Consider the following 27,709-nt stretch of genomic DNA (forward strand, 5'->3'; position numbering starts at 1 on the left):
CGGAGGCGCAGGGAAACGACCCTCTCGTTCACCGGGGAAAACTCCAACACATGGCGGCTGAGCTGGGGAGCTATGAGCAAGCCCACACCAGCTCGCCGCCTCTCACCCCGGGCAACTCCAGAGTAGAAGAGAGTCCAGCCTCTCTCAAGGAGTTGGGTTCCAGAGCCCAGACTGTGCGTGGAGGAGAGCCCGACTATCTCTAGCCGGTAGCGCTCAACCTCCCGCACCAGTTCAGGCTCTTTCCCCCTCAGCGAGGTGACATTCCATGTCCCCATGGCTAGAGTCACCGTCCGGGGTAGCCGGGGCACCCGCCCAGGACAGCCACCCAAATCGCACCGCACCGGCCCCTTCTGAACCCTCCTGCGGGTGGTGGGCCTACTGGAGGGCGGGCCCACGTCGCTCCTTCGGGCTGTGCCCGGCCGGGTCCCGTGGGCAAAGACCCGGCCACCAGGCGCTCGCCTGCGAGCCCCAACCCCGGGCCTGGCTCCAGGGTGGGGCCCCGGTGACGCCATTCCGGGCGACGTACACTTCCTTGATGTGTTCTTAGTCATAGGGGGCTGGAACCGCTCTTAGTCTGACCTGTCACCTAGGACCTGTCTGCCTTGGGAGACCCTACCAGGGGCATTAAGCCCCGGACAACATAGCTCCTAGGATCATTCAGGTACTCAAACCCCTCCACCACGGTAAGGTGTCGGTTCAAGGAGGAGACATTAAAACTTGATCTCAGTCAATCTTAATCGTAGAGAAACGGGATAAAGATCAGTTTTATGAACTTCTTTTACTGTTCCTTAATTTGTTAGAATTAAGAGGGTGAGATACTGACTTAATGGTTAATTAGAAATGGTCTGAAATCTGGAAGAATACAGAGGCCATTTGAATGGAATGTCCCACAGATAGTGAGACCAGATGTGTCGTAAATAACAGAAGACAGAGTGAGAGCATAGAACAACACGTCAGAAGGTGTCTGGTGTCCTTTCACTCTGGAGAGTGTGTTTGTGAATCAGAAGTCAGAGAGACAGAGAGGGTGAGAGAGAGAGAGAGAGACATCAGGCGTGTTGCTTAATCTGCAAATGTAAAGACATTAGTATTAACACAGTCTCTGATGACCAGATAGCTCCGGTCCCTTCTGATGTGGAGAGAGTAGGTGACTCCATGCTCACTCAGACTGACCTGTGAGGGAAGAATTTATCTGTTTGGAGGGGAGAGAAAGTTCAAAAATGGGAGTTTTGGTTTGTAAATTAATTAAAACTGTCCTCATCTGACAACTTTATGGTCCAGGAAAACACTGTCCTCTCTGCCAGGAGATAAGGTGGCAGGTTGGAAGGCGCCTCCTTCCTGTGAATCGTCTTCGTCCAGATGAAAAGAGTTAACAAGAACAACACGGCCTCAATGTAATGCAGAGGCGATGGACATGTGTTCCTACACAGTTATTACACACACACACACACACACACACACACGTCTATATGCCAACAGGGCACTAAATGAAGAGAAAAAAAAAGATAAACATAGTTAAGTCTGTGTTTGAATAAAAGAGCTGAAGCTTCAGATCCTCCACCTGCAGAAGTCTCCACACACAAACACACAGAGCTGTTGTTGGTGTTCGAGGAGGTGAGGAGGAGGTGCAAAACCTGGATTCTTCCAACACTCGGACCGACAGACAGACAGACAGGCAGACAGACAGATGGACAGGCAGACAGACAGGCAGATAGACAGGCAGACAGACAGACAGACAGATGGACAGACAGGCAGACAGACAGATGGACAGGCAGACAGACAGGCAGACAGGCAGACAGACAGGCAGATAGACAGGCAGACAGACAGACAGACAGACAGGCAGACAGACAGGCAGATAGACAGGCAGACAGACAGACAGACAGACGGACAGGCAGACAGACAGGCAGTAAGACAGACAGGCAGGCAGATGGACAGATAGACAGGCAGGCAGACAGACAGACAGATGGACAGACAGACAGGCAGACAGACAGACAGATGGACAGACAGACAGGCAGGCAGACAGACAGACAGACAGATGGACAGGCAGATGGACAGACAGACAGATGGACGGACAGACAGACAGGCAGACAGACAGATAGACAGACAGACAGATGGACAGACAGATGGACAGACAGACAGGCGGACAGACAGACAGGCAGACAGATGGACAGACAGACAGACAGACAGGCAGTTAGATGGACAGGCAGACAGACAGACAGACAGGCAGACAGACAGACAGACAGACAGACAGAGAGACAGACAGACAGAGAGACAGGCAGAGCAGCAGTGAAAGCAGCAGATGTTCTGAGGCGGCTCTGATGAAAAGCAGCAGAAAGCTGATTGGCTGTGAGAGTGTGACTGTCACTATTCCCCCCGTCTGTGTGAATAGAGAGTAATTTCCCAGATTGTTCTCCGGGGAAACTCGTTTCCTCTCCTCTTTTGTTGCGTGTCGTTTCTAATTTGGTCGTCCGTGGAGGCCGAGCCGAGGCAGGATGAGTCCCCGCTGTTATTCACCCAACACTCGACCGCCGCCCGGCCGCCGGCACAGCCAGCAGCTCCTCCAGGACAGGAAAGAGGAGGATACGTCCAACCATTTTAAAAGAGGCAATCAGTGAGGATTTCACTGCTCGGTGGCACAGACGGACCGGGATGCAGATATCTGCCGGGCTTCACCAGCTGCTCCAGACATTCAGATAACAAAAGGGTGAAAGCGTCTCGTCCTGCAGCAGGAGCAGAAATAAAACGTTTAAGATCTTCAGCCTTTAACAAGTCTGAAGTCTGAAGCCGCGTCCCTGCAGACGTTTTCATTACAACACCCAGAACATCAGGAAAAGGCTGATATCAGGTCTGATGTGGCCGCGCCGACAACAGGCCGACCCACAGTAAACAGTACATTTAGATAATTTCACTCTGACTCGAGACAACTTCTTTGCTTCAACTTATTGTTCTGAATCAAATGATAAAATCTTTTTTCTGGACATATGAAGGTTGAACTAGAAGAGGAAGCACATCGTCCTCTGCACAACCAAAACAGGAAGAGGGAGTGGGAGGGATATTTTCGAGGTCACGTCTCTGAATGTGTCAATATATTCAGTGATATTCAGGAAACGCTGCGTTCATGCGCTGCTCTGAACCCTGTTAATAGACTGATGCTGCCCTCTAGTGAGGAGTTGAAGCAGTGCAGACAGTTTAAACATGATATTTTTTACTGATTGTACCTTTAATAAAACAGCCAAAATGTGGAGAGGTACAAAATCTGCAGGAGCTGCCTTCAGGTGCAGTGGGGGAAATGACAATTGTGGCCATTACTGTGTTAATGAGTCAGGATAAATAAAAATAATATATTTACACACCTGACTGAGACGTGTTCAGTGTCCGACGATCCAGTCTGAGAAATTTGTGCTTTTTTAAAATGTTTTTTTTATTTTTTATTATCATATTCTGTGTAAATCAGCAGAAAACAAACGACCATTGTTTTACATTTTAACAGCCTGAATTCAATCAACAGTTACAACAATTTATCAGCACACACTTTTATTTACAGAGAAGATTTTAATCAAATCAAATCCCACAGAAGTCTGATGAATGAAACAAAAACATGACACAACATCATTTATTTTAACACCTTTATAACACTGATCGCCTCATTTGTATTTTTCAGACATGCAGAAATTATAATTATATTTCATTCAGACGGATTTTAAGAGATTAAAGGGATAAAAAGCTTTTTTTCTGACCTGATATTCATTAATAAAGTTATACTAGTTGATAATGGACGGAACAAAAATAATATAATGAAGTTTAGTAGCTTCATTATTGTTGCTAAAAAACAAACAAACAAAAGATTTGAACACGTTTGATTAAATATCAGCTCTTCTTCATTAAAGTTATTCTCATGATTATGATCTTTCTGAAATCATTAAAAAGTTTAAACTCCACTTTTAAAACATGAATTTAAGTCGGATGTAAATGATCAGAAGTAGAAAACATCAGACAGGCGAGAAAACAACGTGGAAAATCAAAATCACCTTTAAATCTTTTTTCTGTATAAAATCTAAAACTTTATTTTCCCAGATTTCAGCAAACACAACTTCCAGAGCGGTGACATCACAGAGCTCAGTGTCACGTGGCCAGGTGTGTCAGATTGCACCTGTTGTCACCTGTGTCACTGACATCACCACCTGGCCTGTCCACCTCTCTCTCTCTCTGCAGAGGTGTCTCTCTGTCTCTCTGTCCGTCTGTCTCTCTGTCCGTCTGTCTCTCTGTCTGTCTGTCTGTCTGTCTCTCTGTCCGTCTGTCTCTCTGTCTGTCTGTCTCTCTGTCTGTCTGTCTCTCTGTCCGTCTGTCCGTCTGTCTCTCTGTCTCTCTGTCTCTCTGTCTCTCTGTCTCTCTGTCAGGTGTCAGGATGGGCAGCGGAGCGTCGGCTGGTGAAGGATCCCGGCCAGAGAGGCTGGAAGTCGGGCAGGCTGAGCCCGAGCCCGGCCGGTCCTCCACACCTGTCGGGCTGAGCGACACCACTCTGCAGGTAAACCTTTATTAAAGTCACTGGTGGAATGTAACTAAGTACTTTTACTCAGTATAAAAAGAGGTACTTCAAATGTGCTCCTTCATGTACTGCTCTGTATGGATGTGACTACTTCTGTCACAGTTGTAGATGATTGACACAAAATATAAACCAGCTGATAGATAATAAATGATAGATGAAGCTGCTGATACTCAGTAAAATCTTTATAACGCAGGTCTTTTGCTTGTAACAGAGTATTTACAATCTGCAGTACTGCTACTTTTACTAAAGTAAAGATGGGTTGAGACTTTATTTTACTCAGTGGAGAAATTGACCTGTTGTAGCAGCTGAAGAGACAGAAAAACAAAGCAGAAATAATAACAACAATAATAATAAACTTTATTTATGAAGTGCCTTTAAAAAGCAGAGTTACAAGCTGCTGTACAAAAAAACCATTGAGGATAAACAGGAAGTAACTATAAAACAATAAAAACTGCAGCACAGAAATCAAACACGCAAACAATTTTACAACATATTTATTTAATATAATATGTTTATGATGTAATAAAGGTGTAAAATCAGCGACCGTCTTCTCTGTTTGTGTTTCCAGGCAGTCGAGGAGGAAGTGACGCCGGAGAGTCACACTGTGGATATTCAGTCTTTAAAGAGTGAAGACAGGAACGTACAGACGGTGGAGAGAGGAGGAGGAGGAGGAGGAGAAGGAGGAGAAGGAGAAGGAGGAGAAGAAGAAGGAGGAGAAGGAGAAGAAGAAGAAGAAGAAGAAGAAGAAGAAGGAGGAGGAGCAGAAGGAGAGAAGAGTCCAGCTCCAGTTACTGTGAGCAGCTTTTTAAAATATTCACTCAAACATCAATAATGTATCTGTTGAGTTATCATTACGTGAGCGATCATATTACGACTGTCATGTCAGAGCGTCATCCAATATTTATATCAGTGTCTCAGCTGTTATGAAAATCACAAACTGAAATCAGCGACTAGAAAAGAAACATGTCGAGAAAGTTTGATTTTCTAAATGTTGCACCATGACGTTAATAATACATCAACGAATGGTCCATTTAGACTAAATGTTCAAACAGGAAGTTCAAACTTTGTTAAATGATCTTTGAGAAGCAATGAATCAGCCTCAGCTTGTAGCTTTCTGATTCACGTCATCTACAGAGGAGAAAATCTGATGTCTTTGCACCAAAGCTTTTGAAAATCTCCTCAAAAACATGAGAATCAAACCATCTTTACATTTTATACATCATGTTTTCATTGTCGTGGACTTGGAGGTGAGAAGTCTCTGCAGGTTTTTCACACCAGCCGCTCTCCTCCTTGTTGTTGGACGTTGGTGGTGGACAGTTAACATGTTTGAATCAGACCTTCTCACTCTGCCTGCTGTCAGGAAACTGTGGCTGAAGGTGAAGAAGTCTCTCTGGACTTTGAGAGTTTCCTCCACAACAACGGGACGCTCTACAGCTGCTTCAACCATCACGGGAACAGAGTTTACGTGGACGAGTCTCAGGTGGGAACTTTACACTGAGAAGTATAACACCTTGCTCCGTGCACAGCAGGTTTAACATCCTGAGAACTGTGTACTTCATCTTGAGACAGCAACAATACATGAATAACTCCTTCTGTCATTTATCCTCTCACACAAACTCCACGTGACCTTAAAGAAAACATGATGAGACGCCTTCAGTTCACGCTGACAAAACCAAGACAACAGTGTTTGATTTCTGGCCACGTTTACATGCACACACTATTCTGCTTTTTGCTCTTAATCCAACAAAGACGATCTCCGTACCGATAAACGTAACGACGCACGTCCTTTTTAAGCGCTGCAGTCACGTCGCTCCCGTCGTCTGCCGTGATGTTTAGAAGTTGATGTGTTTGTCTCATGTGGGCGTTTCTTCCGTGCACACATCTCGACCTCAGCTTTGCAGACTGTTGGCTGTTGACAGGCTTTTGTTTTTTCTGATTGAGGGAAGTTTTGAGTTTTCTGCAGCCGAGTTGATGATTATTAAGTCCCTGTTACCTGCATCACGGCCGGCGTTGGTGCTGTTTGTGCAGGAGCTTTGTTTCTCTGGTTGTTTCTCCTCACTGAAACTTTTTTACCCAAGAACCTTGATACACATTTCATTTATTCCATTTAATTTCATTTGTGAAACGTTAGAAGGAGAAGAGAAGATGTATATTTCAGTTTCATTATCACTGAGGAGGCTTTGGCAGACTTAGTTCAGTTTTCTTTGGAGGGACAGCAACAGCACCACCTCCACCTCCACCTCCACCTCCACCACCTCCACCTCCACCTCGAGTCAGACAGTCTTTATCTCTTTGGGTCATCAAAGTTCAGTTTTTTCCTCCATTGATGGTTTCTGCATGAAGTCCAGTTCAGCTGTCATACCTGACTCCTCATTGTTGCCCTGCCTTTACCAGAACCTGCAGCCATTTCCAAAGGAGTGGTACAGTCAGGGACACTTCATCACCACCAACAATGAGGTCTGTCTGTCTGTGAGCTTCACTACAGATGAAATGAATCTTTCAGTACAAACTACACATTCAGCTGCAGCCGACCAAAGTGAGATATTTTGTCCTTCAGGGCTCCGGTCAGCTGCAGACTCCGGCCAGCAGCCAGCCGGCGGTCCAGGAGGACGACCGCACCGGCAGCATCTACATCCAGGGAAAAGGAACCGTCATGACCTACATGTTCGAGGTGAGACTTCTTCTGTTGTGTCCGTTCAGTCGTTCTACTTTAAGTTCTGCTCTCTCACCGCTGCTGCTGTTTGTAGGAGCGGGTGAATATCTGCAGGTTCTGGGATCCTCAGGCAGGTGTGTGGCTGCTGCTGCCGCTGCAGTGGGAGGTGAACGTCGAGTTCGTCAAAGCTCGAGTCCAACGAGTCATGGTGAGTGACTGTGGTGCTGCTCCGTCTGTGCTCGGCCTGTTGACGTGGTCAGTGTGCGCTGAAGGAAGGAAATGAAGCTGCAGCGATTAGTCAGGAAATCGATGAGGTTGATCACAAACGATGAATCGTTTCAGTCGAACATTGTCTGTTTCCAGCTTCTTTAATCTGATGATTTGTTTTTCTTTGTCTTTTATGAAAGGAAATGAAGAGTCTTTGGGTTTTGGACTGTTGGTTGGACAAAGGAAACTATGTGCAGACGTCACTGAATGATTTTATAGATTTTATAGACTAAGAGATAAAATGATCAGCAGATGAATCGATAATGACAAACTCATCATTAGCTGCAGTCCTAGTTTGCACTGTCCACCTCCCAGTGTGAGTGTAACGCAGGTGTTGTGTGTTGGTTCTGTGTGTGGTTCTGTGTTGCAGTCCACCCTGCCGGGTCTGGTGGACCAGAAGGAGATCACTGCAGCACTCAGACAGTGTAACTACGACCCTGAAGAGGTCATCTCCGTCTACCTCACCATGTTTGGAGAAATCCTCCTGCAGACCTCTCCGAGCGGAGATCACAACTACACCGACCTCAACTCCTTCAGGTCCGCGACACACTCAAGACTCACAGGAAGGAAAACATCTCTTTCTCCAAATATCAGACATGATGAGCCAGTAAAAGTTTATAAAGAGCTCTGTGGCAGTTATTAGGAGCAGTAAACTTAATGTTTGTGAGGTTAATCAAAGAAATAATACAATTTACAAGCTGTTCATTTTGTAAATGAACTTACAACAACTGAGTCAAACTTTTCTGTCATGGTTTTTCGATGTCCTCCATCAAAACATGCAAACAGCCTCCAGTGAGAACTTGAGTTTGGCCCGGTATTAATTTGAAACCAGGCTTCAGCTTCACGCATCAACAACAAGCCGTCTGTCTGAAAGCAGAATCTGTCTCGTTGAACTCATCACCAGACTTCTTGCTTCGGCCCCACAGAGCCCTCCTGGAGCGGGACCGGGTCATCGAGGACCTGAGGCTGAAGCTCCAGACCAAAGAGAAGGAGGTGGACAGTCTCTTCCAGAGGAACAGCTACCTGGCGAGGGAAGTACGTTACCTGAGCGACGTCGTCCAGCACCTGAACCAGAGGTTGGCTGAGCTCGAGGCTGACCAGCAGGAGGCGCGAGAGAAGATCCGATCCCTCCTGAACCGCCGGGCTCCTGCCGTCCCACCTGCCAAAACCATCACCCAGCCCACCGTGGAACCGGGCCAACTCCGCCAGGTGAGCCGTCTGACCCGAGAGCTGAACGTCTCCAACAAGCAGCTCCGGTCCACAGTTCAGCAGGCGCTGGCGGACATGAAGAACCAGCTGGAGCAGCTGAAGGGCGCCGCGGGGGAGATGACCCTGCTGGAGCAGGAGGCGGCCGGGGAGGTGGAGGAGCTGCGGTCCCTGTACAGGAAGGAGGCGGTGGAGAGGAAGAGTCTGTACAACAAGCTGCTGGAGCTGCAGGGAAACATCCGGGTCTTCTGCCGCTGCAGGAGGACCAGCGCCTCCAGCTCCTGTGTGGAGAAGACCGACGACCAGGAGGTGGTGGTCGTCCAGAGGGGGAGCAGGAAGAAGTTCCAGTTTGACAAGGTCTACCCTCAGAGCAGCACACAGGTGAGGACTGAGCTTCACCTCCACCTCCACCTTCAACCCCTCTGAACAGACTCATGGGCACAATTATAATACCGGGTTTGGTATCAGTGTCAAAGGTGAACAGTGTGGTTCTGTCAGGAAGGAAAGCAGCAACATGATGTCTAATATCCATCCAATAACATCTTCATCTTCTCCTCCTCCTTCCTCCCTTCCTTCCTTCCTTCCTGCAGGAGGACGTGTTTGCAGGAACTCTGCCGGTGATAACTTCCTGCGTGGACGGATATAACGTCTGTATTCTGGCCTATGGACAAACGGGCTCAGGAAAGACTTACACCATGATGGGCAGCAAGGAGAACCCCGGAGTCAACATCAGGTCAGAGCTGTCTTCAGATGTGAGACGGAGCTGGGCGTCGTGTTTCATAGTGATACCTGGACCTCGGTTCCTGAATGATACTTTTCTCGATTCAAGTCTTATAAAATCTGTTTTAACAGCAGATCACATGACACACACACGTGGTGAGCGCTGGGTTTAGATGTTGGCTGGATTTGAAATTTGGTATCGAATGACGAAGACATTTTCCAGTACTCGATCGTATCGAGGCTCATGACTCAGAACATTAACACATTTAAACTCTTGACAGTCAGGTGTCATTTTCAGTTGGTGCTGGATTCAGAGTTTATGGTCCAGTGTGAAACATTTGATTCACTGCTGAGGAACTAAATATATTTATTTCAACATACTTGAGATCAATTTAGGTTGTTTTAATGTGTTAAGTTGCTTTGTTTTCTTGTCTGTCACTTAAAAAAATCGTGCAGGTTCAGTTCGGGCCTGCTGATGAGCGGGTCTGATGTTCAGGCTGGTGTTTTTTCTGGTTCTGGGTCGATCAGAACATTCACTGAACAGCCAAACACTGAGCTCCAATGTTACACTTTGGTTTCCCTCAGAATCAAAGATCGTCTTTCTAAAGAAATGTCAACGCAGACTTTCTCTCACACGTTAAACATGTTTAGAGATAAACGAGATGAGTTAACAGACACGACTGAGTCCGTTTCTAAAGAACGTCTGCAGAGGACGAAGCTCTTATCGACGGACACGTTTTAAAACCCGTCTGCAGTGTTTTCTCTCTGCCTGGAACAACGAGGCTCTGTCAGGGGCCAAATGAGACTAATTGTGTGTGTGTGTGTGTGTGTGTGTGTGTGTGTGTGTGTCATCAGGTCTATACGTGAGCTTCTTCGTATCTGTGCAGAGAAAGAGAAGGTCTCCTACAGTCTGAAGGTAAAACTGTCGAGTCACAGCTGGTTTTCTTACAAACAACCAACATCATGGAGAATAAATGAAGCTTTTTGTGATCTAATTTGTCTTCATAACAACATAAAGTATAAAAATATAAAAAAGCAGTGATGGATTAACTAAGTACATTTACTCAAGAACTGTATTTACAGTAAGTTCTTGCTGCTTCTTCATACTTCAGCTCCACTTTATTTTTTACTCCACTACACTGATTTGATTACTTTAGTTACTAGTTACTTCAAAAAAAAAAGATAATTACACACAATATTTAAATATATGAAATTAACTTTTACTTGTACTTTTGATACTTAAATACATTTATTATAAGATACTTTGATACTTTTACTCGAGTACTGTTTGTACAGGTGACTTTCACTGTTACTGAGGTCATAGTTTAATATTTTATCTCTACTTTTATTCAAATATGACTTTTGGATTGACTTTTTATAACTCTGGCAATTTTATTTTTATCAATTTTTATCAGTATGTATGTTTTCTTTTCACAAATGTTGAATATTCAGTCTAATGTCTGAATTTACTGCTACTTTATACTTTTCACTTTGCACTTCAGTAAAATACTCGAGTAAATGTATTTTAACTCAGTATCTTTACTCCTACTTGAGTGTGACTGACAACACTGGTCAGGAGCTGAACTTCACCAAACTTCTGCTCATTTTCAGATTTCCATGTTGGAGATCTACAACGAGACTCTGAACGACCTCCTGACCAAAAGCTCCGACGCTGCTCTGGACATCAGAGTCCAGGGGAAGTCGGTGTCGGTCCCAGGACTGACCCAGATCCAGGTCCAGACCGAGGCCGACATCCTCACCGTCATGGAGACGGGCGAAAAGAACCGAAAGATCGGCTCGACCAAGATGAACACGCAGAGGTGCTGCGCTGATGCAACGCAGGAGGAAGTGCGACTGATGAAACTCAGATTTCATTACATCATCTTCTTCTTCTTCCTCCTCAGTTCTCGGTCTCACCTGGTGGTGGCGCTGGAGGTGGAAGGCTCAGACGAGGTGTCGGGACTGACGTCACGCGGTACGCTGACCCTGTGTGATCTCGCTGGATCTGAACGAATCTCCAAGACGGAGGCTGAGGGTCAGAGGCTGGTGGAGGCGGCCGCCATCAATAAATCCCTGACAGCTCTGGGACAGGTACAGAACCGCTGAGGACTCACCTGGTTCGGTTCCAGGACTCTTCTGAAACCACCAATTAAACACTTAAGTGTCACGACACTTTTAGTGAATCAGACTGTCTCTCAGACTGAATGATGTCTGTTGTCTCCTTCAGGTGTTCAGTGCTCTGAAGTGTAACGCCCTCCACGTCCCCTTCAGGAACTCCAAGCTCACGCTCCTCCTGCAGCCCTGCCTCAGCGGGGACGCAAAGGTAACCGCCGTCTCTTCACGCTCACAGAGGGTTGTTTACCACAGAGGGACAATGTGTGAGCTCCTAAAACTGTAGGAAATATTAGAGTGATGTCACGACCACAGAAATACTGATGAAAATTAGATCTTTATATTTCTTGTTAAAATTCTACATGTAACTCCTGAACCTGTTGTGTTACAGGTTGTATTAACGTGGGGAAACTGACAGATCGTTATCATTTTTAAAGCTTCCTGATCGATCAGAAACTTGAGCCGGGTGTCACTAACGCTTGTGTCCTCTGGTTCCTCTGCAGTGCTGCGTGTTCGTCAACGTGAGTCCGGACACGAAGGACGAGGCAGAGACACTGAGCACGCTGCAGTTCGGTTCCTCCATACGGCAGGTTTCACTTGGAAAAGCGACGCAGAACATCGTACCGGCTAAAAACAACAAGGCTGTGAAGTAGACGGACCAGACACAACTTTTATTTATTTATTATTTCCTCTGTGTGTCCGGTGTGAAGCTCAGGGTTCTTAATTTTAACAGACTGAGTGTTTAATCTGCATTTCAGTTGTCATGAGTTTATACTTGTCAGTCAGTCAGTACAGGTTGTAGCTTCTGAGTGTCATTTACAGGACAGAACACAGTTTCTACTTTAAGTAATAAATGTGATATTCAAGGAAACATGCCCGTATTTATCTTTATTGCTTGAATGGAAATTAGTAGCGAGTAAAGACAGAACTGCTCACCAACATCTGAGCTGAGCTGCTCTTCTGTAAAGGCTCCTGGTGGCTTTAAAGTGCATCTTCAGGGGGCATCACTTGTTTAATGAAGAGCATTGTTTAAGTGCCAGTAAGTTCACAACACGTCCTCACTGCATGCGACGCACACGAGCGTCAGAGACAACGTCAGCCTGCTTTCATCGCTTCCTGTTGGAGCGTCTCCTTCTACAACAACAACATAAATAAGGTGTCAGCTGGTCGGATCAAGCTGAAAGTTTCTGTTCAGTAAAACCAGGAGAGAAACATCAAACATCACAGAATACAACGTGTTTTCTGTCTAAAACATACGAACACAACTCATCCATCTGTCACGTCCAGTCTGATCTCCAGCGCACATGCTGACAGCTACCTGGTGTGTTTACCTGGTGTAACAGAGTGCACATTTAACAGATTCAGTGTGGACAGTGAGCGTCCAACACTGCGTCTCATGACGTGGTCACATGCAGTGAGGACACGGTGCTGAAGGAAAACGACATTCTGTGTTCCAGCTGATAGATGCAGCAGGTGTTCAGAGGACGACTAGTCTGAGGAAGAATTGTCCCAACAAAGTCCAGCCGTCGTCCCCGGTCCTAGCTGCAGGACCCTCTGTTCTTCAGCAGCTGGTTGAGGACGCTGGTCTTCTTCAGCGCTCTGAGGTTGGAGATGTCCTCTGCGATAACCGGGATGTCCTCGCCGTGATTCATCTCGTCACCTTCGTCTTCGTCGCTGTCGGACAGTGTGCACAGGAGGGCGTCGTTCTCATATGTGGGGAAGTAATACCTGAGGAGAGATGGAGGTCTTAGCACGGCGCGCCATGTATCACTGAACTATTCAGAAAGTCCACAGGATTTTAAAACATCACAAATATCTGTGTATGAATGAATACTGAACTTTGATGATGTCATGTCACCTTATTCCTCCCCCCATGATGCCTTTGAGCAGCTCATGCGTCAGTTGTTATGATACTTTGTTAGTTTCACCCATAATCATTTCAGCAGTAACCTCCCCAGGGAACTCGTGGATGATGTTAAGGAGCCTGAGACGTTATGAAGAAAAGTTTGAGCTCGCAGATTGATTATTAATTCTCTGAATGTAACTTCTCACCCCCAGACTGTCAGTCGAGTCTTGTGTGGACCCTTCACTCTTTAAACTATTTTATTTAGTCAAGTTTGGAAAATGTGCATCCTGAAATGTCGCGCAGGAAAACGGATCTGAGGAAAACTTCCAAACGTGATGATTACAAGGCAAGAAAATACGTTTTTTCTGAGATTTTTTAGCAGAGTTATGCCGTGTTGGTACACCTGCACGATAATGTGAGTGTAACATGTGTGTATCATGTTTGTGTGTTCGGGTTTGATCGAGTCCAGCAGCAGGTTCTGGAACCGGACATGAACAAATGAGATCCAGCTGCTGAACTTACTGCGGCTGGTTCCAGGTCGACGCCTCAGGCAGCTTCATCACGTGACCTTCAGCCACGATGTGACGGACGACGTCTTCCTTGGAGTCGAACTTCTCCTGGCAGCCGTAGCAGCGGCTCTGGTGGATCTGCCGCCGGATGAAGTTCACCAGTTTCACCTGCTGGTAGAACCTGAGATCTGAGGGGGGACGCGACAGAGCGGGACGTGAACATGAGTACGTATACTGAATATTAAAAAACATTTAAGAGTCTGCAGATTAATGTGAATATTCATATAAAATCAAACTGCTGCGTTATGACTTCATTAATCAACTGGAGGCTGTGATGTTTAACACAGTGAACAACTAAACTTCCCACATGTGTTAATCTGACTGATGCTTCTGGTTTTTCTACCACATGGCGAAGTCAAGCTTGTGTGCTGTGATGTGTTGAACACATTAGTCGTCAGTAAACAGCTTCATGATGATGATGATGATGACAGTTTTAAAGATGATGCAGTTCAACACGTTGGTATTTGTTTCTTCGTGGTTTTACTTACTGAGTTCTGTCCTCAGCTTGTGGAGATCGAAGCCATGAGCCTCCTAAAAAATAGAAGAAAAGATTTAAAATCTACAGAATCTCAGTTTCTGATGATCCTCTTGGAGTTTTCACTGAGGTTAACGGCTGTTTGTGTGAATGAAGGGCCAGAGAAAAAGCTTTGTTTTCAGAAACTACTGACAGCGTTTGTTGCTGTACCTTCATGTGTGTGTAGATCTGGTCCATCGTCTCTGACTGATGATCACAGAACAGACACACAGCAGACACTGGATGAGCCTGCCAGTCCGACCAATCACTGTGGACCATACAGAGATGTCAGACAGCCCGGAGACGAGAGGTGAATCCAACGTTTCACACATGAGATACGACAGAAATCAGCTCAGAGACGTGTCAGAAACAGTCAGCCGACTCACTGTGAAGCCTCCTCACAGGAGATAAATCAAACTTTACACTGAGAGTCCGTGAAATCTGAGGTTTTGGCCTCAGGCTGATGTTTCCTGACCTTTCTGCTTCCTGCTGGAGATACTCACTCATCCTCATCGTCGACCAGCTCGCGGTCATCCTCGCTCTGCACCTCCTCCCACGTCTTCCCGAGCTCCTGACGGCAGAGACAGACAGTGAAGAGAAAAACCTCCCGATGCTCCACACAACATACATCTACTGCTCAAACGATTCCTCTGTTAGATCAACATCACAGGAAACAACACATCTGATGAATTATTAACTGTTCTATCGACATTTAACAAGTTCAGCTGCTGAAATTTGAGCATCTGCAGTTTTACTCTGGAAACACTTCAGGCAAAACAAAGACATTTGGAAATGTCACACCGAGTTGAACAAAGAGTTCAGAACATTATAGAATCAAAAACAACACTCATTCGTTTCAAACGCTCCACGTAGACCTGACATGTGGCTGTAAAGTCACGTTTGTGTTCTGGTCTCCTTCCTGCAGAACAGCAGCTTCAGAAATCATTTAGAGATTCACTGATGGTGAAATTCTGAGCTGATGTTTGACTGATCGCCACCATCTGTGTTTTTTGTTGCTGTTACTCATCCCTCCAACAAAAAAATCAAGAGCCCGTGTCCACTAACTGAGAGCTCTGGGTTAAAGCACAATATTCATTATAGTATCTGTGTGAACACACTGTACACGTGTTGAAGTCTCACCAGGTAGTTGATGACGTAGAAGCGGTCGTATTCGTGGTTGCTGGCGTTGATGCGGCGGTGAGCTTTCTTCCTCATGTGATCCTTCAGTGTGGTTTTATCTCTGAAGGTCTTCTCACAGTACAAACACTGCAGACTGAGCACAGGACAGAGAATCACAGTTAGCTTTGACTTAGAATATTTTTAAATCTTAAATTAAACTCAGTGTGAGTTGTGAGGTTGTTCTCGTGATCATCAGTCTGCTGTCTCACTTGTCCAGTTTGCTCTGCAGAGTGTCCAGAAACTGTTTGCAGTAGACGATGTTGTCCGGCAGTCCGATGCTGAAGGAATGTTCTCGGGCCATGTGGTTCAGCAGAGACGACCTGAGGACAGGAAGGTGGAAGATTTGTTTTTTTAATTCAACTATATATTTGTGAGTAGAGCTGAGCAATACATGGATATCATACTGTTAACACGCTGCGAGACAGGACTTCAGATGGTGGTTGTGGTTGGTTTCAGTGTTTTTATGGAATATAAAAAAAAAAAACCACATTTTTATGCTTTACAACGCTGCTAACATTTCCAACCTTTGACAGCTCCTTGTGAGGAAATAAGTTTTATATGAAGTATTTTTTTCAGTAAATAATGATGTGGTGACATTTTCCTTTTAAATAAACGACCTCAGTGACGACATTAATATAATATCTGCTAATTCTAACTTGTTAAAGTTTATTAAAGTGTAAAGTCACTTCTAAAACACTGTTGGAAAAAAAAAACAAATGATTGAAAATCGATACAGCAGAATCACATTTTTTTTAAAATTCTACACATTCTTCTTCCTTTTGGAAACCCAGCGCCTACATTACCCACAATGCAAAACGGCATCAGTCCAGTGTCGCTGTGCTGTACCTGTTTCCTGTGAACTCCTCGCTGCAGAACATGCAGACGTGGTGGAAGCTGCTGTCGTCTCTCTCCGCCTGCTGCTGCTCCAACACCTCCTCCTGTGGACGACAGCGCTGTCAGACAAACACCACAGAGGAAGAACAACACCGCCGCCTCTTATTGTGGCCGGGAACAAACAGACAGTGGACGGACAGACAGACCCACAGTCTCATTGTATCTTTAAAAGAAATCTGGTGAACTTCTGATATTTTGTCAAAACTCTGAAACCTGATTTTGAGCTCAAGATCTTCAAACAGCTCAACTCTGGCTTGGATTGGGTCGTCTAAAAAATGTGTTTAAGCTTTTAAATTCATGTCAGAAGGTCAGAAAACGACAGTGGAGTTCTACAGTGGCGCTGAGATCAGGCTGATGTTGGATTTGGTGTCAGACCCTCACCAGTCGTTTCTGCTGGAGCCTCTCTCGGAGGATTCGGTCCTCTGGAAGGACGTCACACAGCAGGAAATAGTCCTCCTGCTTCTCTGTAGGAGCAAACAAGAGGACGAGCTTTAAATCAGACGTACATTATAATATTTGCATCGTTTAGCAGCTTTTTTTTTTTTTACAGGAAGTCTGTGTCTTTGAGCAGAGAAATGTACAGATTGAAGGAAAACCAAACACTCACCACAAAATAGTATTTTCTGAAAAATTAACTGAGAATTTGTTTTAATAGATGTGTATTTTTGGGCTCGTCCATCAGATTTAATGCCTTTAATACAATCTAAGAGACTAATGAGCTGCAAGAAGTTTAATGTTTTGGTAAAAGCACAGTTGCTGGACTCACCGACAGGTCCGGTGGAGTTTGTCTTGATCACGCTGCAGAAATCTGTGACCGGCTGCTCCAGGAATCTGCCCTTCCAGTACAACATGTACCTGATGGACGACAGGAAACGCATCAGAAGAGCATCAGCGTGACTCACCTCCAGCGTGACGGAGGATGATTTAGTGTTCTGTAGTCCAAACCACACGCTTCGTACTTTGGGAGGTCTGCGATGAGTTTGACGTCTGCGATGACGAGCTTGTGCTCCAGCAGCAGGTGTTTGAGGAGGACGTCTTTCTGCCGCAGAGGGACGGACTCGGGGCAGAACAGACACACCAGCAGCTCCGAGCTGGGCCCCTGCAGACTGGGAGCACTGGTGCCATCAGCTGGCTGCTCCGGGAAACACAGCGGCTCCAGTATACTGTCCTGACCTGAGAGAGGGACACGAGTCAGCGTTAACCAACACACACACACACACACACACACACACACACACACACACACACACACACACTCATGTAAATATACTTGTACTTTTGATACTTAAGTGCAGTTAATATCAGATACTTTGACTTTTACTCGAGTACCTTCTGTATGGGTGACTTTCACTTTTACCAAAGTCATATTTTAACACAATTTCTTCACTTTTAAGTTTGACCTTTGGGTACTTTATGCAACACTGGATTTTAATGTTTTATTTGATTTTTTTTTTTTGCACTGGTGCTTGATTCCTCATATAAGCCTGAATATAAAGTGTAGAGGTTTGACTGTCAGTGGACCTGAAGACGATGGTTACGTGACGTCAGAAAGTGACGGACAGGTTTTACCTTCTTTATTTAACACATTAACAGGTTGCAACATGAGTGTAAGTTAAATTAATTAGTCTCTGTCATTAAAAGTTGAGTCACTGCGGCTCCAGCAGGGGAGGACCTGCATGCAGCGGGTTAGCCTGTTAGCATAGCCTGCTAGCTGCTAACTGTTTAGCTTCATTACAAACTATACAGCTCGGGTCTGTTTCGGCTAAATTACTGTCTGACAGCCTCTGAGTTTGTCTACAGGTGAACAATCCGCCCCGAGTGAGAAACAGCCTCGTTAAAGCCTCTGACACGTCTAAAAACTCAACGTACCGTCTTCACTCCCGTCGCAGGCCGCCATCTTGAGTCACGTGGTGAAAACAGCGGCGAACGGACCAATCAGAGGTCGGAAAATAGCATGCTGCCTTCAGGGACTTCAGGTAAACGCAAACGCGCCACGGTGCGTTTAAGTGTTTTAAACCATTATCAAATCACATGTTTATATATCCATTATTATATGTTCAGAACGTAGACAGTATTTTCTTGAAGTGCACTGTGACTGATGAGATAAATCCGGGTCAAATCTTTTTTTCAGTTTTCACTCAGTCAGTGTTGATTATGTAAGAAGATCAATAGATGAGTTATAGGGGAGCTTTAGCACGACAGCTGAAATGTGGTTTACCTAAAAAGGGTTTGTGAATTCTTATTTTTTTCACCTCTACGCTCAGATACTCCCTTAATGACTGACCTCCTCTCTGCCCTCAGGATCTCTGAACATGAAGGCATCATGTAAAATGTCCCCACTTAATAAAAAATGCTCAGTTTACCAGATTTATCTTTATGAAAATGTCCCTGTTAATTCTCCTGTATCATCTACTCATCCTCAGTAGCAATAGAGAAGGAAACTATGTCATGGCTGGTTAAAACATTAAAAAGGATTTTTGGCTTCCTGTGGGTCCGGGGCCCGGAGTACTTGCCCGTTTTGCACAGGTGGTAATCCAGCACTGATTAAAGGTTCTGATTCTGTTCACACTGTAAGTTTCTCTGAGGAAAGCGTTTATGTGTTACTGAAAATTGAGCACTAGGTGGCACAAACAGCCCAGTCGTCATCGTCCTGCAGCCGCTCGGACTCGTTTCTGACACTTGTTGATTTCAAGTGTTTCATTAAAATGTCACATTGTGTGTTTTGTTTCTCCACAACAAATATTATCAAGTTACTCATTTATTTAGTCTTTCTGTACGCTGTTTGATGGAATTATACAGTACATCAATAATATTAGCAGCATTGTTGATGTTATAATTAAACAGATGAGAGAGGATGAGGACATCTGTTCACACAGAAAACCTTCTTTTACTTTAATTACCAAATTAAAGTAAAACCAGTGATGGAAAATGACTAGATTTACTCAGGTACTGTGGTTATGTACATGGTTCAGGTACTTTTAAGCTTCTTTATACTTCTACTCCACTACAGATCAGAGAGAGAATAAATGTGGAGGGGTAAAAAAAAAGAAACAACAACATTTGCTCCAGAATGAAGTGATGTGGAAGTATTAAGGAGCCAAAAATGGAAATACAAGTAAATCCAAAATGTACTTGAGTAAATGTGGGAAACTTAGTCATATTCCATCACTGCAGTTAATACAAGTAAATGATCAATAATTTAATATTCATGGATGATGAAAAAAAGTACAAAATAGATTTTAAAAGGAACAGTTCATCAAAATGTGAATACTATCTAATGAAGGAATAAAAGTACGACTGTTCTGAAGATGCAGTTTTACATGTTTATCCAATCCGCTCATAACTGACAGGAAGTTCATCTCGTGGTTTGTTCATTAATGTGCTGATTAAAATGAGATGAAGCCTTTAAATCCTGTGAAGTCACTCCCTCCATCCTGTTCACCCCCCTCTCTCTCTCTGTCCTCTCTCTGAGGGCGGTGTCTCTCGGCCTCTCTGCGGCTGTTCGTTCTGCTCCAGCTGCCCACTCAGGTGTGTTCAGGTGCTACATTATTCACACGGAGCTCGGCGGCTCTAATTAAACCCTGGAGAGAGGCGGGGAGGCAGCCGCAGACACACGCAGCCTGAGATATGATGTGGATTTCTGATTTAGACCGTGGCTCCCAGATGAGTCACATCCATTTTCAGCTCCGAGCGAGGCGAGAGATGTTTGTTTCTTTGTTGTTGTTGTGTTTCTTAAAAAGCAGAGTCGCTCCAGCAGCATCCCACGAAAACACAGAGACAACGTGCTGTTCAGATGAAGCAGGAGCATGTTTGAGTCATGACGTCCAGATTGTTAAAATACCAGTAAAGGACTATGTTTGTCTCTGAAAGTCATGTTTTCATGATAACAGGAAACCAGATGAGCGAGGCTTTGCCTGAATATGATTACTGAGACATCACAATGTAATCTTGGTGTCATCTACTGCAGCTAATATACCACCCAGGGATAAGTACCTGAACATCTCTTTAACATTTCTTCATATTGAAACATTCATTTCTTTAGGTGTGATCACACTGTGCTTGTGGTCTGGTTAGGTTTGGGCACAAAATCTGCTTGGTTTAAAATACCTGCTTCTGTTCCTGCAAAATAATCTGGAGATGTTCAGAGGTCTTGTTAAAAAACATCCTCTTTTTGTTACCACAGACACGCTGGAAACTGTCCTGAGGTCTCCTTCAAATATCCAGAGGTGTCTCACTTACTCACGGATGTTAAAACGCTTTCTTGAACTGCAGTCGTTGGCGGTCAACTCCACCACCACACCCTCCACCCTCAGATGTCAAACATCATAATCATGTACAAATGTGAACGTATCTGTAGTTTGCAGAAACGTTAACGACGTTTGATCCTGTTGGCTGGGCTGTTACCCCCATAGTCAGATAATACAAGGCTCCTCTGTGGTACTGATGTAGGTTTATTGTCTTGGAAACAAAGCTGTATGTGACCAGCGGGATGTGTCCCTTCACCACAGCTCAGGATGGAAACAGGAGATATTTTCTACTAAACTGTTCCCACATCTGAGGCGACACGTTAGCTTCATTTTCGTGCCAAACAAGAACTGTGGCTTCATCCTCCGTCTCTACAAAGAGATCACACATCACACATTTGATTTGTTTACATGACCCAGTTTGGTCTGTTTCTCTGTATTTACATCCTGTTCCCCTGTGATGCATCTCTACTGTACCTCTCTCAGCTGCTGCTGCTGCCGTGGCCCAGTGCCACTTATTAAGCTTTCAAATAATGTGATGTTGTGACAGCTCGCCTACCAGGAAGCTGCAGAAACACTGCTGAACAGATTCAAACCACCGCCTCCTCCGCCCGGCTGCTGCTCTCCACTCAGGTCCAACCTGGATGCTGCCGGCGACGAATTGTTGCATAGCAACTGCCTGCTCAGCACCTACAGTGCTCGTCCTGTTCGGAGCCGGGGAGCCTCAAAAGATGTCATTATGTGGGCAGAGTCGCCCACATGGGTCAATGTCAGCCAACAGCCGAGAGGGCTCTTCTCCTGCTCTCCCTCTGTCAGTCCAGCAGTGACACACACACACACACACACACACACACACACACACTGCAGCTGTACAACACTGAAGTACAATAACAACAGAGTTAAAGGGGCAGTATGTAAAAATTGTAGTTCAAAACACTAAAAATTGAACTAAAAGAAATAAAAGTTTGTTGTATTGTGTTGCAGAGATATCTGCAGAAGTTAGCATGCTAACCTGCTAGCTCCAGGCCTGAAAAGCTTTTTTCTCCCTCTCTTTTCTGTGCTAGTGGTGTCAACACACTGACACTCCCCAGTGATCCAGCTAGCTGCACGGCTAACTGAGCTAACAAGCTAACAGTAGCTATACAGTTAGCAGCAGTTAGCAATTACCATGGTGATCATGGTGATCTCCCCAATTTGTTGGAGTATGAATTCAAACAGGTGGATAATCTTACACACTGCACCTTTAACATCTACAGGCTGAAATAAATAAAATACACTTCATACAAAACGACAGTATCACTCAATACCAGCAGCTGAATGTAACTAAGTACATCTACTCAAGTACTGTACTTAAGGACACGTTTGAGAGGGTTTTTATTTTATGACAAAAAGCTCATAGTTTTAAACTCTTTGTGTGTAAAAATCTGAGTTTGTAAAATCACTGAAGCGGTCAGACAACTTCAGCTTCTCCTGAATCAAATGATGAATACAGGACAGTCAGCGGCCCATAAATGTTTGAGGTACTTTTACTTGTTATGTGTATTATGTGAAGTACAGTGCAGGGACAGCGCGGCGACTCAGTGGTGACATCACAGGACAGTTTTTGATCAGCTGTTTAAAAGACGTCCTGGTTCCAGCTGCTGAGGCTGAAACGTGTTGAACAGCCAGAGTTTCACCGTCACTTTGTGCTCGGAGGGGTCGGATGAGCTCCGACAGCTGAAACCATTAAAGAGGAGCTCTGTGGGACTCATGTCATCACACCGACTGAACACACAACACTTTATAAACTGTTGTTTGTTGTTGTTGTTGTTGTCGTCTGTGGTCCTGTTCTGTTGGTTTTATTGTATTTTTGTATCTTATGTGTATCTGATGTGAGCGGCTTTAACAGTTATGTGCTGCATCCACAAATAAAGCATTTGCTGCAGGGTTTTCCAAATATATTTTCCATCTATTAATTCTTCTTCTTCTCCACATTTCTGTTTGTTTGCACCACAATTTTGTTCTCTGTGTAAATATCTTTGCATGTTCACTTTGAAGACACCAGGAGAATAAACTGTATTAGGATTAGCAACCAGAATGTGCCCAGTAACTGGAGCCCATCAGTAATATTGTATATAACCTCTCATTTGTGGTTCCTCAGCAAATATTGCGGAGTGGTAGAAACGGTGGTGTGAGGCTGCCGGTCTGATAATGGCTTCCCCCTACATCCCACTTTTAATTAAGCCCTGAAGGAGAAGCCGGGCTCCTTATCATAAAAGAGCTACGCCTCCTTTCAAACTGCGAGTTCCCGCTTCAAACTGAACTTCTCCTTCATCTCCAGTTCCTCCACTGCTCCTCCTTTTCTCAGGCAGTTTGTGCTCGTACTCTATTTGATCTTAAGCACAGTGTGTTCAGTCGTCCATCAGCATTCGTTTGACAGAACCGTTTTTATAAAGTATAATCACTTTTTTGCCCGAGACATTTTATGTTATTCTGCTGAGTGTAAAACTCCTCAGTTTAATAAAACTGAAGCAGAATGGAGAGAAACTGAGTCACTGTGGGTTGAGGCTCATTTATGTCCCATTTATGTGTGAAATTCCACCTCAAATTACATTATTAACACCTGCAGCACACGGTTGAGTCAGACCAGGTGTGTGCTAACACTTTTAGCCCAGCAGCTACAGTAAAGATTTTAAGAAAGAGTGTAAATAACAGCTTTTTAAATCAATTCAAAAGTCTCCAGCTGCTTCAGTTGTTTAGCTACGAGATTTCACCTGACTTTCATCAGCATGGAGGGAGGAGATGATGACTCCATAAATCTGCTTAGAGATCCTCAGAAGACGCTCCTTACATGTGCAGAACTTGCCTAAGAAAAATCATGTTTTTAAGTTTTCTTCAGTATCACAGTGATCCAGTGACAGTTGTCTGTACATCCACAGGTTCACTGCAAACAGGAAGTGCTAACAGCTGATTCTGCAAAGTTTTAAAAGTTTTTTTTTTCCTTCTTTCTTTGGTTTTAAATCATCTCCAGCTGCTTCAGGTGTTTAGCAGAATGCTGCAACTCTGTTTTACTGTGAAGAAATGTTTTGTGGACTACGAGACTTCAGCTGACCTTCATCAGCATGGAGGGAGGAGACGATGACTGAGTTTTCTTTTAACTGTTCCTTTCTAGTTGTGCATGATGAAGCGTGTGGCTGCCTGCAGTGACAGATGGATAAAGTACTAAAGCTAAATTAAAGTTTCTGTAAAGTTGCAATATTTCTCATGTCCTTTTTTTTTAATGTAATTAACATGCACTACAAACTGAAAACAGATCAGTTATGTTGATCATTACTGCAGCAGGGTTTTATTTCTCTTTATTGACATCACATGTTTCCTTCATCATCAGACATGAATGCGGCGGCTTTTAGGACCCGGGGGGCGACCGGTGACGTATGTCAACAACAGGAAGCGGGGACACGCGCTGCTGGTAGGTGTGTTAGCATCTGCAGCTTTAGCTTCAGTTTCACGGGTGAAGTTGTGATTTAAACGGCCGCACAGAGACTTCTTGGTTCTGTTCGGCGTGTTCTGACGACCCGCTGCAGCCGCCATCTTGTTGTGTTGTTAAGAGTCCGGTTAGCCGCGGCGGCTAGCTGTTAGCATACAGGTCACACTGCAGCAGCTCCTGGGCTGAGTGAGCTTAAAGGTGGAGATCAGGGTTGTTTGAGGAGAAATGTTGTTAAGGTGGAAGTGAGGAGATGTGTGTGTGTGTGTGTGTCTGTGGCCGGGTCGGTTCTGGTGCTGCTGTGAGTAAGTGTTCTTAAACAGACTGATGGACAATAAGTGAGTGTGGAGGAGCTGATGTTCAGAGAAGGTCTCACAGGTGGACCACCAACACTCATCAGAGGGAATAACACCTCATACTTCACTGTTTCCTTCTGAGAGCTGCTGGAGACTGAACAGTAGAGTAGATACAGTCAGTCCTTTTAAGAGTAGTCGACCAAAACAATTATAATTTTGCTGATCGGTTAATTTTTCAAGCAGAAATGACCAGTTGAAGGGTCCATGCTGTCAGATGTAACACTTTGCCAGTCTTCCTTGTCTTGTATTGAACTGAATATCTTTATGTTTTGGACTTATTTAACCAGGTGAGTCCCATTGAGCTCACACATCTGTTTTACTGTGGAGACCTGGACAGGAATGGCAGCAACACACAGTTAAAACAGCAAACAAATAATCAGATAAAACACCTGCACAGATGTCCTGGACTCTGCTGCTGTTCAGCGGTTCACTACTCGATCTGTGGAGCATCAACAGGATCGAGACTGAGACATTTCAAAGTAAATGAGTAATAAACACAGTGATAGTACGAGAACAGCAGTTTGTAATGAGTCTGAGCTCTGTGAAACACTGTCCAGCGTGTGAAGACAATGAGCAGACGCATTGACACATCTCCACAATCTATAAGAGGCTAAAAGTTTTTACAGTAAAGTCCTGACGATAGGTTTTGTATTATGCCTGATTTGTGTCTTAAAGGTCGTGTTTGTTAGAAAAGTGGATTTTTGAGTCTCATTTCCATATTGTCAACCCGACCCGACCTACAATCAACGAGTCGAGTTGGGAATTAGACACAAAAACAACTTTTCTTACAAACTAAAGGGTCTAATACAGTTTGCAGGTTGAACAAGCTGCAGCTCTTTGACATGTTGAAGTGAAAGTGTGTCGGGAGGTCAGTTAAACATTTATATGGCTGAATGGGAGGTTTTATTTTAGTGCTGTGTCGAACGGAAAATGGAAATTAAATGCTCAAACATTTAAATCGCAAAAAATGATAAACCGCTACAACTAACGAAACAATCATGAACGTGTCGGCAGGAAGTTATTTACTGTCATAAAAGATGAAGAAAAGCAGTAAATCCTCACATTTAAGAAGCTGGAACCAGAAAATATTTGACGTTTCTTTCTTGAAATATGACCAAAAAGATGAATTGATGATTGAAATAGTTGGTAAAACTTTTTCCCGGCTGTTGTTTGAGTGTCAGACGGAGAGATTATAACTTCACACCTGCAGCTTCATGAGCCTGTTGTCTCGTGTTACAGGTGCTTTATTAACAGACCTGTCAGTCAGCAACAATAAATGAAATAATCACTGAAATGAATTATTGATTAATTCACAGACACAAACCCAATCGACACAAACTCTGGTCACTGATGAAATGTTTTACCAAACAGAAATATAATCTCTTTCAAATGGAAGATTTACTGTTTGATGTTATGATAAGCTGAACGCTCTTGTTGCCGTAATAAGACGATGATTTGTAATTCTCGATGTCTTTTCATCTCGCTCACCGCAGTGGACGGTGTTTCGCTGTCATGTTGCTGAAAGGTAGTTTTTGCAGCAGACTTGATTAAATATCAGACATTACAGATGTTATCATCAGAGCGGCCGTCCTCCCTCCTCAGGAGCATCAGATTAGCTCTTTGTTGTGGACTCCTGAAGCTGGATGACATTATTACATTTCATCATACAAGCATGAAGACAAACAGGCGACGTGACAAGAAGAGAAGCACAGAAGAAAAACAGTCAGCGAGGGAATCAGACGTCCTCGCTGCCGCCTCGGCCTCGGCTCTTATCCTGGTTTTAAAAAACCTGAACATTGTTACCATTTGTCTCTTTATGATGGTCTCACGTCTCATTCAGCCAGAACAGGAAGACATTTTGGATTTGATTTGATTGAATGGGTCACGTGACCTGAAAGCTATTGAGGAAACAAAATACTGATTGTGAATGAAATCTATTAATTAAAGTGCTGATTCTTTGAAAATATTACAAACAAATACAACAAAAGCACTAAAATCCAATAAAAATGTGTCTCATTCAGCCAGAACAGGAAGACATTTTGGATTTGGTTTTGATTGAATGGGTCAGATGACCTGGAAGCTACTGAAAACATATAAAATATGAGGCACTTTTAAATCCAGTAGTTCATCAGTTCATCATTTTCACAAATCAGAGCAGGCCAGCAGGTACTGAAATGACTGAAAGCTGCTTTGTTTCAGTCGAACAGTAATTTATTGACGGTCCCTCAGTTTCGCTCACTGCTAACACCGAGTAAAACTGACTGCTGGATCTGGAGCGAATGTCTGAGGAATATCCAACCTAAAAACTAACTTCCCAGGTTTCACATCAGTGTGGTCGACATCACCAGCCCTGGTTCTGGGTTAGATTTCTGCAAACTCTTAATGAAAGCTTCAACACATACATGAGCCCGAGAGCAGCTCTGTGTGTGACTGTGTTAGACTCGGTTGAGTCAGTGTGTCGTGGTGCTGGTGGACCGTCCTGCTGCTCTGTGATGTTCGGCCGTTAAATAACCTCTGCAGGACGGACGCTGCGCTGCTCTGAGAGACAGAAAAACATGAGATTTGAACCTTTTGTTGGGAAAAAACTTTTTTTTTAATCAGAAACATCAAACTTAGAGCAACATGTCATTGATTGCTTCCTTTAGATTCATTCTGGAGTGCAGTCCTTTGTGACTTTGCTGTCACGTCTGTTGATGGCTAATTGCTGCTAACGACACCACGCAGGAGGAAGATGTTCAGACGTGGCTCGGCCTGGTTATTTCTGCTTGGTTTTTCGTGCTGTCCAGTGGCTTTCAGCCTGTATTCGTGGCTGCCCGAGCTAATGACTGCATCACTGGCAGCCTAAACTGCCCATTATGCCTCCAAGGTGAGCAGGGCTTTTTGTAATGCTTTCCCTGCTGCTGTGGCCTGAAAATTCACGTGTGATGTTCTGCATGAGAGACAAATCCCATTTGTGTCCCCAGCAGTGGGCCTGGATCTCCCAGCTTACAGTCAACACTGACACCCGTCCAGTAATCACCTTAGTTTTGGCTGAGTGAGCATGGCCGTGGCCGGCGTCGAACGGCGAGGCCCGGCGGTCTGGAGATGAATAAATATACGGTGATAAGGTTAAAGAGATTATCCAGCCAATGACTTATTTTATA

At 44.4% G+C, this 27,709-nt stretch overlaps 2 protein-coding genes across 3 annotated transcripts in view; one reads left to right on the plus strand and one right to left on the minus strand.

The window, feature by feature from the left end:
• Positions 1-12,374: 12,374 nt before the first annotated feature.
• znf277 (zinc finger protein 277) lies at positions 12,375-18,435 on the minus strand. Of its 2 annotated transcripts, none has more exons than XM_073472835.1 (12): positions 18,373-18,435; positions 17,463-17,676; positions 17,270-17,358; positions 16,885-16,967; positions 16,456-16,547; positions 15,819-15,929; positions 15,571-15,703; positions 14,934-15,001; positions 14,602-14,698; positions 14,405-14,447; positions 13,870-14,044; positions 12,375-13,229 (listed from the first exon to the last, which is right to left on the minus strand). In XM_073472835.1, exons 1-12 carry the CDS (start codon positions 18,398-18,400, stop codon positions 13,040-13,042), a joined length of 1,323 nt encoding a protein of 440 aa, XP_073328936.1. In that variant the 5' UTR covers positions 18,401-18,435; the 3' UTR covers positions 12,375-13,039. The 2 variants fall into 2 exon arrangements, with proteins under 2 accessions (XP_073328936.1, XP_073328935.1); XM_073472834.1 differs by lacking the exon at positions 18,373-18,435 and adding an exon at positions 17,833-18,357.
• Positions 18,436-24,149: 5,714 nt separating this feature from the next.
• immp2l (inner mitochondrial membrane peptidase subunit 2) overlaps positions 24,150-27,709 on the plus strand; it is a 123,864-nt gene continuing 120,304 nt past the window's right edge. The window contains exon 1 of the mRNA XM_073471527.1: positions 24,150-24,195. The gene's annotated coding sequence lies outside the window, so the exon portion shown is untranslated. The remainder of the gene's footprint in view (positions 24,196-27,709) is intronic.

This window comes from Pagrus major, chromosome 8 (assembly GCF_040436345.1).
Source record: "Pagrus major chromosome 8, Pma_NU_1.0".
In the NCBI taxonomy this organism is placed as follows: Eukaryota; Metazoa; Chordata; class Actinopteri; order Spariformes; family Sparidae; genus Pagrus; species Pagrus major.